Source organism: Cryptomeria japonica, chromosome 4 (assembly GCF_030272615.1).
Source record: "Cryptomeria japonica chromosome 4, Sugi_1.0, whole genome shotgun sequence".
Lineage (NCBI taxonomy): Eukaryota > Viridiplantae > Streptophyta > Pinopsida > Cupressales > Cupressaceae > Cryptomeria > Cryptomeria japonica.
This window is the reverse complement of record NC_081408.1, coordinates 18,278,925-18,292,154: the sequence shown is the minus strand read 5'-3', so window position 1 is coordinate 18,292,154 and position 13,230 is coordinate 18,278,925. Positions and strand designations below refer to the sequence as shown.

At 37.5% G+C, this 13,230-nt stretch overlaps 1 protein-coding gene across 1 annotated transcript in view; it reads left to right on the top strand.

Annotated features, from left to right (window-relative positions):
- Positions 1-13,230, top strand: part of LOC131033138 (protein ABC transporter 1, mitochondrial) — a 200,741-nt gene that overhangs the window by 35,569 nt on the left and 151,942 nt on the right. The window contains exon 3 of the mRNA XM_057964270.2: positions 9,108-9,260. Within this exon, the coding sequence (XP_057820253.2) occupies positions 9,108-9,260 (153 nt within the window). The remainder of the gene's footprint in view (positions 1-9,107; positions 9,261-13,230) is intronic.

The following is a 13,230-nucleotide window of genomic DNA, read 5'->3' as shown; positions in this document are numbered from 1 at the left end:
GCCTTTGGAAGGGCTAAATCAAATTCGCATTAAATTAAAGGCATTTTAATTTAATAAATTAATTTTTAGGCCTTGAAATAATCAAAAATCCACTTTGGAGGCATTAAAATTAATTTTCAAATTTTAAATGAAGGTGAGCGCTCAAATACATTTATTTGCTTTTACAAGCAAGTCGACCTTCTTTTAAAGGGGATTTTATTTCATTTTCATTTCCTTTTTGTCAAGTCGGCCTCAACAGGAATCAAGGTGAGCGCTCTATAAGAGAGGGGTTTTGTTTCACATTTCAAATCATTCAATCATTTCCTTAAGTGCGAAATTGGAGGGCTAATTGGAGGAGCGAAATCTGGCTTGCTTGGAGCAAATTTCTTCTAAGTGTTGAAGGTTAAAGAGGGTGGAGTCTATTCTTTTTGAAGCTAGAGGAGGCGCAATTCATCCAAGGGAGAATTTTGATTTAAATTTTGCCTAGCAAAATCCATTTTTTGCATCATTTCTTAGAGTTTAATACTCAAGAGGAGGTATGGCAAAATCATCTTGACACCCTTATTTAAGGTTTAATTTTTGGACATTTGTTTTGGAAAAATCTAATTATTGCATGGTTAATTAGGAAATGATAACTCAAGATTTATCATGAAGTTTCCTAATTAAAATCTTAAATCTTTCTTTTAAGTTTAATTTCTACACTTCAAGATATATTACTAATTGTGAAATGTTGTGTAGGTATCAAGATGGCGATTCCAAAGCCCGGAGGATCTACAAGTCGGCAGGTTCTCATCAAAGAAGATCCGGTCTAGGACAAAGATGATCTCCTCCTGCTCAGTATCATCAAAGAAGATCAAGCAAGGATAAGGGCGACCTCCTCCAGTCTAGCATCGACAAGGATGGCCTTCTTCGGTCAAGTATCATCAGGAATGACTTCTTCCAATCCAACATTTCAAGGCGAGGTACATCATCATCCTGCGCATCAAAGACAGGAGAAGTTAGAGCAAGGGTTCGTTGAAGAAGCAGATAGTTTCAGAAGAGTTAATTAAAGCTAGCTTCTCAGCAACATCAAATTGGCATCAACCAAGTGTCAGATGAGTTGGCATCCTAGTCATCACTCCTCCAGTCGGATTGGTCCACCTCAGCATGTCTAGATTCAATGTACCTAACTCATGGGAGGTGGCACAAACTTCGATGTACCTACCCTAGCTATCCATTGGTCGAATTTTCCAGAGAGGATATGTGTCCAATTAATACGATTTTATCATTGGTCAAGCATTAAATGTTATGTAATGGTTGTAACAAACCCTAATTAGGGTTTTCATTGTTGAATCCTGGCCATTGATCTCAAATTGATCTTAGCCATCAAATTGTATTATGGGCACTATATAAGCCCCGACTCTTCATTTTGTAAAGGCTAATAAGAATAATAGGAAGATAGGGAGTGAGTAGTTAGAAGGTGATTAGTTAGTTGATAGAATAGCAATTAGAGTAGAATAGGAGGACAAGGCAAGAAATTGTTGCCATTGATTGTAAACAAACTCCATTTTCATTGAAGTAATGGTGAAGTGTGTCGTTTCTTGCAATATGCATGTTTTCTTGTTGAATCTTCAATTCTAGATGGTAGATGATTAGATTGAATGAAGGAAATTGTTGAATGCACCTGTGTGGAATCTGTCTAATCCAAACCACTAGCCTCTTGTTGATGGTAAGTGCGCCTTGCGTGGTCAACTGGAACAAATGAGCTTAATCATAAGTCGTTACACGTCTATTGTTTCATGCATTTTCTTGAATGGTGATCATTGTCAGATGGTGTACAATTTAAACATATTAGAAGCATCCCTTAGAAGATCGCACTGAGTTGGTGTTGAATTGTTCAGCCTGATGGTGAGACCCAACCCAGTAGGAATCCACCTAGTCATTCATCCATCTTCTTGCATTCTAGGTAGTAGAGTAGACTTCTTGAACCTTGCATCTTTTGCCATTTGTTTGTCTTCCAGTTAGTTAGTAGGATTTGTGATTCTAGCAAATCAGACGTTCAGGTCATTGAGTGTAAGTCCCCTTGTGATTCCAGCAAATCACATCATACCACAAAGAGCTTATCCACACGTAGAGATCCTACAACGAAGAACCTTGAAGTCATCCTGATTGATCCTTTTCGCGATATCTTTAGCATTCAGAGACTTTATTCAAGAGAGGATAAGGTACCTTTAGGTATTTTATTCTGTGTTTGCATGTGCATAAAAAATACATCAACACAGGGCAGGGAGAATAGTTCTCAGTTTGGCTGGTTTGTCTTTAAACTCTAAAAAGAAAATTTTTAGTTGGCCACTCTCAGGTTTAGCCAGGGCATCGGGCAAAATTATCAGTTGGGGAAGTTCATTAGGTCCGTGGTTAATCCATTTACAGGTTGTTTTCCCAGAATATTCAAAATCAAACTGAAAATTTTCAGAATTAATAGCAGAAAGGAAAGAAACAACCTGGTGCGATTTTGAGTCATGCGGTGGGAGAAGATCTTCAGCAGCTGTATCAGGAGATCGCCATTGGTGGTGGACTTTCTCAATAGCATCCAGTGTGTGCAAATCAGCATCGAATTCCACACTAGGTTGCGCAGGCTAAAAATCAGTCTTGAAACCGAACTCGAACTCAAGAAAGAGGGGTGCATCATCTGTCGGTGCATCTTCGGATTCAATGAACAATGCAGCCTTATGCACTTCTGTCAACACGTCTTCAAACAGTAGGGACTCTTTGATTGATTGATACTCAAAAACGTCCTCGACGGACTCTTGGACTGCATCGTCCATTGGTGAGGCTGCTGCAAATTGTTCTTCAGCCTGGGGCTGATCCACAAAGCTCACTTGATCCTCCTCTTGAACACTATCCTCATCAGTTGCAAGGATAAGAAATTCATCTGCTGCCATAGTCTGATTGATTGGTTCATCTTGCTCAGCAATTGGGGACTCCATCTTTTCATCATCGGGGAGTGTGGCGTTGCATCGATTTTGCGATCTTCTGTATTCATCTGCAGCAAGGTAGGCACTCCATTCTTTGCTAGTGATGGGCTCCTCTGGTTCTTTCGGCAGTCCAAATCGGGCTTTGACTTGACTAACTGCCTCTATGCATAGCGAGCAGGTGAATTCCGAATGTGGGGTGCGGTGGATTCTGCACCACCAAGGTGATAGCACGCTCTCCAAGCATAACTCCTCGAGACCAAACTGGTTCTCAATCCGATCCTTAAATCGTGTAAACTCCTCGATGTTGGACGGAGGACTGGGGATATCCGACTGTGCTAGTTCCTCTGGTTTGGAGATATCCCAAAAGAATATTTGCCCCTGCAATGCTTACTCAATTCTTGACAAAAATGTGAAGCAATTCAGTTCTTTGTGCGTTGTGGTGCCATGAATTCTGCAGTGAGCTGCAGATGCAAATTCGGATAGTCACCGAGGAAATAGCTGCAAACTCAGCCTTTGCTGGATCCGGGAAATGTGGGATTGCGAGCAGCCTTCATGAAGCGCTTGACCCAACATTTGACTCAGAACTTTTTGGTATTTTCAGATTTTCAGATTTTTTGGTTTTTTTATGGTTTTTAGGGATCTTGCATATCCCAAGTATAGCATTTAAAAGGTCTCAACGAACTCAACTTGCTGCAAGGAACTTGACAGGGGGCCCTCCTTCTAGTGCCAATTCTGTTGACGTGTCTAAAATCGCATTCCTACGACTCCATCCGACCAACGCATAATAGAATGTACTTGCTGAGTATCCTATCCTCTCTTGAGATAAGGAAATCCCTAATGTTGTTTCAATTGATCAATGGGGACGACCTCAAGGTTTCGATTGTCAGGTCTTGACTGCGGGATAACTCAGTGATCGATGTGTTTTGCTAGGAGCACAAGGGGTCTTACGTCTGCTATGATTCTCAGACTACAAAATAAAATCAAAAGGGAAGGGTTTAGGAAGCCTAAGGACAAAGATGATAACCGCTGATGTAGTGGGTAGACAAATTTCGATAAACCAGTTTTTGTTTCGCCAAAGATACCCTCACAACTAGACAAAAACGGTGCAAGCTCCAAGGGATGAAGGATTTTCAAACCAGAGACACTCGTTTTAGGCACCCAATTCTGGCACAGCCTAAAACGGACACTTGCAGTTGAACTAAGCACAGTTTTGGGTTTAGACTAACCTTGCACGATGACCTACGATCAACAGACCCCCAATGGTATGAACCAGAAATGCATCAAATACCCCTCTACACTTCACCATTAAAATCCTTGCACTCTAAAATTAACCAGCTGAAAGAAACCATGCAAACAGACTAAAACAAAGACAATAAACACCATATTTCAATGTTCATATATTTGCTTCAGCTGCCATTACAACAATTTCTGCAACATCTCTATGCTATGCTTAAAATCTAATCTATTCTAACTCTAAAATCTAACTATCAAAACTCTAACTATCTAACCCTCTACAAAAGAAAGGCCTCTGCCTTTTATAGATATTTACAATATGAATCAGAGGCTAGGATGGACTGCATCCAAGGGTCCTGACCTGCCTTCAAGAAGCTAGCAGCTTTAACCCATGCCCACTCAATTTTCAGTTATCCTCTCAACCACTATCTCAACTACCTGCAACTGTCTGGATTCAATTTGAGTCTATCCAGTAGTTGGACATAACTGTCCACAACTGACCTATTTCTCCTTTGTTTCAAAATATCTTGAGTGGGGCCCACAGGCAGGTTTACAATAAAACAGTTTCAGTTTTCAGAAACCGAACTTCTGGAATTGAATCCAGCTGTGTATTTCTTGAGAATGCATAGACTTTCTGTATTCGGAGTGTTCTTCGGTCTTTGCTCCTGGTGATGGACTTTAGCTTGGTGTTCAACGACATGCTTCCCAATGCTTGGTTCAGATCTCGCGCTCTTGCAATGCGCTCCTGCATCTTCTTCTTCAACTTTCAACTCTTGGATTTGATTGCGATCCCTCTTCGATTTGCGTTTTCAGGCTTTCTCTTGGTTCTCTGCGATGACGTCCTGCGACCTGCAAACCATTCATTTCACTTTAATAAATCAATTTGAAAAATTAATTAATTTGACAAACATTAAATTTTAATGATTGGCTCGAGAAGCTCTTTGTGAGATGTATCTTTTAAATGTCGTCTTTCTCTTCGAACGTGAAATCCGATCCTTGTCCTGATTCGCTCTCCAACTTAGACGAAAATTAGGGCTGAGAGGTGAATTGCGAAAGATTTACTTTTTTTAATGCTTTATGTCTTTTTAGCCGAATTTGGGTATTTACACCAAATTGCGTGAGATTTTATTTTATAAGTTTTACCTTTACTTTAGCAATTTCGGCTAGCTCGTCCAAGATGTGTGATTTTCACTTTGCTATAAAAAATGGCTAACTTGATTGAAATTCGACATTTTTATTAAAAGGTTGAACTTTAGTGTCTTTTAAATGCGTCCTTTTGATGAATTTTGACCATATTAGGCGAAATGTGAGATTTCCTTTTCGAGTTACTTTCCTTTGTAATCCAAATTTCGGGAATTTTAGCCTAAATGGGAGATTTTTAACTAGACACTTTAATCGCCCTCCTTTGCAATTTCAGACTTAAAAGGGAATTTGTAAGGCTTTGAAAAATTTCGGGTTTGAAGAAGATTTTGAGATTTCAAGTCCTTTTTTCACTTTTTGGCGAATTAGATAAGTTTGTGACCTTTGGTAATTTTCGGCTCAGAAAGGGAAATTCGCGATATTTACCCTATACGACATTTTCGGGCCTATGAGGAATTCTGAGAGGTTTAGACTCATTTTCGGGCATTTTGGGTAAAATGGTTTTTTGTGCGATTTCTACAATTTGCAATTTTCGGCTAACTTAGCACCTTTTTCAAACTTTCTATTCTCATCGCAACTCAGCTAAGAGGGCTGACTTTGAGAGTTTGCGCGAGTTTAGACATTTTCGGCCTTGAAGGCCACTTTGCAAACCTAGGTGATTTACCTCCTCTTTTCACATTTTCGCGAATTTTTGGGGTAGGAGGGTCTTTTTGGGCAAAAAGCATATTTTTTCGCAATTTATGACATTTTCGGGTTATGAAAGGCTTTTGCAAATAAGGTTGTTAAAATGCCCTTTCAAATCTCATGCGATTTTTCAACCTGAGGAGGGTTTTTGAAAAGTTTATTAAACACCTTACTTATTTTCGGGCTGAGAGGAAGTTTTAAAGTTTAATGTTTTACCTCATTTCGCATTTTCGGGCTAAGGAGGGCTTTTGAAAAGTTTAAAGTTAAACGCCTCCCTCATTTCACATTTTTGCGATTTTCGGCCTGTTTGGATATTTTGTGTGAATTTACGCTTTTGGGGGTTTTCGGCTCAAGAGGCGAGAATGCGAGATTTAACCTGCCTACACAACTTCGTTTCGCTTACAAATTCGGCCCCTGACGATGAAATTCGTGATTTCTGTCATTCACACGATTTTGGCTCCTTGTGCGACTTAGGCATAAACCAAAATTCGGCCATTTCATAGGAAATGTGCGATTTCTTGAAGGGATTTCTGCGCGTTTTCTATTCTCTCTTTTAACGCTTTAAGACTCCAAATTTTGGGCTCTGATATGGTTTCATGATTTTACCTTTGCGTCTGCGACCTTACTTGGACTTTCTCTCGTTCATTGGGCAGACTTCAAAATCCAAAAATGGGGGTCCCTATCCAGGACGGGGATGGGTGTGCAATACACAACACTAAGTTATGTGAAGGGCACTCCTGATTTTGTCACTCTACATTCGAAGCAAAGATTCTAGGCTGGTTGGTTTCACAGACTTAGATTGGGCAGGTTGTGTTGATGACAGAGAGTCAACTTCTCGGTATGTTTTCAGCTTGGGCACATGTGCAGTCACATGGACCAGCAAGAAGTAGTAGGCAATAGCTCCTTCCTTGATTGAAGGAGAGTATTCGGGAATTGTTAAGGCAGCATGTGAGGCAATTTGGCTAGGTAGGATGCTTGCAGACATGCAAATGTGATAATCAAGGGGTTTTGAAATTAGCCAAAAATCCAGTTTTAGATGAGTGGACAAAACATGTGGAGCTTCATTGTCATTTCATCTGCAAGCATGTTGAAGATGGATCAGTGATATTGCGATACATTCCAATAGGAGATTAGACTGCAGATATCCTCACCAAGTCTTGGAGCCTGGCAAATTTTGTCAAATTTAGAGGGCAACTTGGTGTAGCAGATAGAACGACCATTAATGGAGGGTATTAGAATATTTAATTATATTTTAATTAGTTATATTTAGTTCTTTTATTAATGGTCATTTAGCTTTTTAGTTTGTTAAGTGAAACTATTGCTTCTTTATTAAAGACACATAGTTAGCTTTTTCTTATTTAGCTTTTTAAGCTTTATTTTGTTTTTTAAGCTTTTTAGCTTTTTAGTTTTCACTTAAACGATTTGTTCTTTTAATAGGACATCATCTGTAAATTCTATATATACGGTTGTATATTGTTGAATAATTTATCCAATTATTTTTCATGCGGTGCTTAAGGTGAAGATCGTATGCTCATACCTTTTGTTGGTAGAGGATTTCTATCAATAGTGCAAGGTTGGATTGAGTAATTACTTGTGTATTCTTAATTTGAGTTGTTGGATGAATTTTGTTCTCTGATGGCGTTCATCAATAATTTAAAATCTTTTAAACACCTTCGAAGATTGCACCCGTTTCATGTAGTTGTCTACAAGTGGCAAAGTGAAGCATGGTTGATCCTATCTGAAGCATTGCAGTCTATTGAGTTCTTAGTTTTAGATTAGCTTTTCCCTAAACCCTCTCTCATTTTATTTTCCGCATATTTCAATCGAAAAGTCCTAAAAAAAGAGTGATTCATAGCCAAATCATTCGTGATAAATTTCCTTGAAAGTTATAAGTCTGTCTGAATCTTCTTCAAAGTATGCGTAAGTCCCCTTGGATTACCAGCAACATTAACCACACGAGCCTATATCCACATGAGTCGCTAGTACACTGTCGGAACCTTGGAGTCATCGTATGATCTTCTTGCAATCTTAGCATACATTTGACTTTGATCAAGAGAGGATAAGGTAGCCGTTGGGAAACTTTATTATGTGTTGGCGTGGTCACAAAACGCACGTCAACAGGCCTTTTGTTTCACATGGACTTTGGTTATCCTTCAGGCCAAAATTTATGATATATTCCATCAAAGTCACTATTCAAGACACTTGATGACTCCCATTGAGCACCTCATTCTTTCTGTTACAGTGATCACATTTAGTTATCTTTTTGATGATCAGACACTTCACAATAAATAACATCACATGCTGAAGACAATCGGATATGAGCCTTATGCCATTCTTCAAGCAGTTGACTTTATGCTCTATGCTTATATCTTGCAACTCAACTTGGCTTACATGTTATATCTCAATTTTTTTACACAATTTTTAAATTTTGAAATGTATGTTCTATTCTATACTAATTGACTGTGGAAGCATAAAGGCCTTAATCCATCTTGTTGTCACTATGAGGTACCTTAAGTCATACAAGGCAAAGGTTCCATGATAACACGGAACTGATTCTCTGTGAACACATCTGTGGAAAGGTTTCTTCATCTAAGCTAGAAGTTGTGGACAACTTTCTCCTAGCAGGGAGCATATAATAAGATTCATGCTTATATTTTGTTCTGTGTTAGCTTTGAGCATTATATTTTCACTCTTTTTCTTGATAAGCAGAACCATTCTTTCATTATACGTACATATTTATTCTTTTGGAAAGCATTTCTTGCTTATGATATCAGCTGTTCCTGTATGCATTTAGTTTTCTGCGGTTTGTGTTTTGAATGAATTATATTGCCTTGATATTCCGTGTATGAGAACCTTTGAAGTGGAAGATAGTGCAAGCTGAAGCTACATGCACTTTGAGCTTGTATTTCATATAACCAAAGTTACAACTATTATTAAGACAGGATTTTTTTTGATTCATTTACATTTCATACTTTTTTAGAGTAGACGAACTAAAATGTATTATAGGAGATTTGTTATATAATAAATCCTTGAATAGTATTATTAATGATTTGAGAATTGAATCAAAGTTAGAAGAAGTCACTGTCTTTGGTTTTAATGATTTGCTTTTATCTGCAGATTTTGTCAGCCTTAGAAATCGTGAGACAAGGGGCAGATGTTATGCCAAGAGAGCAACTTAATAATGTATTAACAGCTGAACTAGGTACAAATTGGCAATCCAAGCTTAGAAGCTTTGACTATGAGCCAATGGCTGCTGCAAGCATAGGTCAGGTATTTTATCATGGACAACTTTTCTTCTCATAAAAGGATTGGATTCTTTATTATTGATTTCCAGTAACAGTTAATGTATTCTACTCTGTTATGATAGGCACAATACTTATTGCATGAAAGCTATTCTTGAATGTATTATTATTTGACAACCACATAAATAAAGTGGGATAATACTAGTTGGAAGCTCTGTTTTGCTTCTTGTAAGCATGCAAGAGAAGTGTGTGTTTTAGAGTGTGTAGAAATGCAATTAGCCATAATCAGGAAGCTAAGATGAGATATAACAAGAATGTGACTAGACATTCTTAGTAGTCAAAGATTATGTTCTTTCAAGTAGTAGAATGTTGGTGTTCATTTAGACTCTAGAAAGATTGGAATGGTGTTGATGTGTCTTTTATGCACATGCAATCATCAGAATAAAATACCAAAGTACTTTACCCTCTCTTGAACAAAATCACCTCAGATGCTAAGGGTAAGATCAACTAAAATGATTCCAAGGTGTTAATTTTATATCAGACTAGCGCAAAATAGAAAACACACAAATCAATGCACACAAGGAACACCAATATATCTTGGGAAAACCTCCCTCTTGGAGGTGAAAAACCCAGCTAAATTCTCAGATCTTATTAATCAATAATCAGTAGGTCTCTCTACAATTAGCTTCAGCACATGAAGCATTCAACACATTTGTATTAAGTCAGCAAATATATAACTTATCTGCAATACAACTGTTGCTGTGACAAGGAGGATGGCAGATTGAGGTCGCTGTCTACAAGTTTGATCTGCTGTCACAAAGATGATGTTTTGCTGACCCTCAGATGATGTTCGCTGCCCCCTTAGACCAGTTTGCAGTCCTTCAAGAGAGTTTGCTGACTGCTAGATAAGGTTTGCTGACTGCTAGATAAGGTTCGCTGACTTCTAAAGGTGTTCACTGTGCATCTGCTGATGTTCACTGACTTCTAATACTGATTCGCTGTCTTCTAAATATAATTCACTAACCTCTGAGTATAATTCGCTGATCACAGAGAAGATAGGAATTGTATTCACTGAATTGTGTTTGAAAAATGAATGCTAACTTGAATATGTATGTGCCGCTAGCACTCTAAGACCATTAGGTTGGCCTTGTCAATATTGGCACCAAAAAGGAATAGGTCACAAATAAGTTACAAGCTACATAAGATACATAGGCCACCCACATAGGGCATGATAAATACAACCACATTTTATGCCTTTTAAGGTCGGTGGGCTCATACACACGCTATGTGTGCTAGGTCGGCCCAAGAAGGCCTCCGACCTAGCTACATACAACAACACAAGGTTTCTACAGTCAGGTCTTGACGAGTGGGTAACTGAATGGTTGATGTGAATTGCTGTTTTCACTTGAGGACTTGCACAATTGTTCGAATCAACTTTGTAGATCATAGATGTGGAATGGGTGTGCTGATAACTTAGGATTTGGCAATGTAGTTCTGGACTTAATTTTAACAACACTTTCTAAAAATGGGGCAACAAAGAGTAAGGATAGGAAATCTATTCTAAACCTAGAGTGCAAGAAGCGAGGAACAAATTCAGTGGAATCAAACTAGGCAAGGTCTCACCATCAAGTCGAACAGATTTTGACACAAGCCTAGTGCAATCATCTAAGGTTTATTTCATATATATTCAAATTACTACCATCAAACATTGATACCATCCAAGTTGATGCATAACAATGGACATATAATAATCGAATTTAAGTTTGTATAAATTTCCAGTTGACCATGCACGACACACTTACAATCAGCAAGAGGCTAGTGGTATGGATTAATGGATTCCACACAAATACATTCAACAAATTCTTTCATTCAATCTAATAAATTTGAAAGCAAATTCTAAATCTAAAATTCTAATCTAACTTGGAGGAATTGAGAACCTTAAATGCAAAACAACACTTAAACAAAAATCACCATTAAGTCGAACAATGATTTATATTCAAAGCTGCAACATATATTAAGTGCACATTTGATTTAAATAACAAGTGCAGACCTGATTATGGAAGGTTATGTCCCTTTCAAAGGGCAGAAATAATGAAGAGTTGCACTCTTTCAAAACGATGCTAATGGTGAAAGGGTGCGTCTCTTGCCAAAGGGCATGCATGATGAAGAGGTGTGACCTCTCCCTCACATTGAGAGATATAAAGGAAATTAATCAAAGCATCCAGTAACATCATGATGGATTGGATCAGATCAGAACTGTTACCAAGTTACAGGCAGTAGCATCTTGGTTATTGGTGTCATACTTAATTTCATATATATTCATAATACAGAGGAAATTATAAAGTTTGCCAGCAAGGAATATACATAGAAACTACCAGGAAGGAAAAGAGAGGAGGGAATAAACACGGAGTATTGATCTGAGTCTGCCAGTAAAGTAAGAAAGGAGCATGGGAAGAATCTTCAGGTCTGCCAAAATAGGAAAATAGGAGCCGGCAGCAATAGGTATGTAGAAGACCAATTTTTCTTAGAATATTAAACTATAGCAGTCAACAAGTTATAATTATATTAAATCTTATTGATATATCATTAATGGTAACTGTTGTGTATAGTGTTAATAAAATAGAGGGCATTAATATGATATTAATTTGAGAGACAAATTAGATAAATAAATATTAAAATGATAATAGTGTCAGATTGGACATATAAATATATACCTGCACATTAATTTTGGAAAACATAATACACTTAAATTCAGGCTGCACAAAATATTGTAATGTTGTAACTCCATATGATGCGAATAATATAAGGAATAAAAAATTCAATATAATAGAATAATGACAATAAATGGTTAATACTGATACGAAGATACTAACATAAAATATTGATGACAACACAATACAAGGCACTAATGTAAAATAATGGAATGTGACAATTATGTCAGATATAATGGATTATCATGATGTGATGAATTGAATAAACATAATTAATGATTCATTGTAAATGAGGGACTCTTTTAAGTACGCCACTCCATAGTGGATGCCTAACACTTGCCACATGGAGCCAAGAGGGCTGAAGCATCTGCTCTTGGGCTTAAGAGAGAAGGTGGTTGTGAAGAGGGGGAACGGCGATAGAACACCTCGCTGAGTACACCACTCCATGATGGATGCCTAACACCTGCCATATGGAGCCTAGTGGGGATATGGTATTCTGCCCTTGGGCTTAGGAGGGATGGTTTCTTGGACACCCTATCCAAGTAATGGACTAAAGAATGTGATAACCCCTACGGTATCACCTGATGTTAAATTATTTAATAATGTTAACATATGGATTAATTAAATAAGGTAATTGTAAATAGATGATTAATATGATATTAAAAAAAATAGAGGAAATATATTTAATATGTAATAAAGGAAAGTGGTATTTAATATTTAATATATTTAAAATATATATATAATAAGGAAGTGTTATTTATTATTTAATATATTTAAAATGTATATATAATAAAGAGTGTTATTTATTATTTATTTATATAATAAAGAAAGTGTTATATACAATAAAGAAAAAGTGTTATTTATTTAATACATTTTAAATAACAAAGTAATACATAATACCTTGCACATATAATGTGATGGACTTTGACGAGCAGGCCCCCCCCCCCCGATCACCCTGCACGAAGTGGTGCGAGGGTAATCGCAGCCCGATTACCACCGCACCCCTTCATGCGAAAGGGGACCCGTGGAGGGGTACAACCCTTCACGGGGTATTAAGGGGAAGACAGCCGCAGTTTGGAAAGGGGGAGGCAGCGGGAAGTATAGCAGAGAGACAAACCACGGAGCATAACTTCTGCTGCGAACAGTCAGGTAAGTGATATAGTATTGTTTATTTACCAATGAATATATAGTAGTTAATACGTTGCTGCTCATTACTATATATACTAATGGACATAGGTAATTAATATGTTAGTGCTATTTACTTTATTTATTACTGAATATAATTAA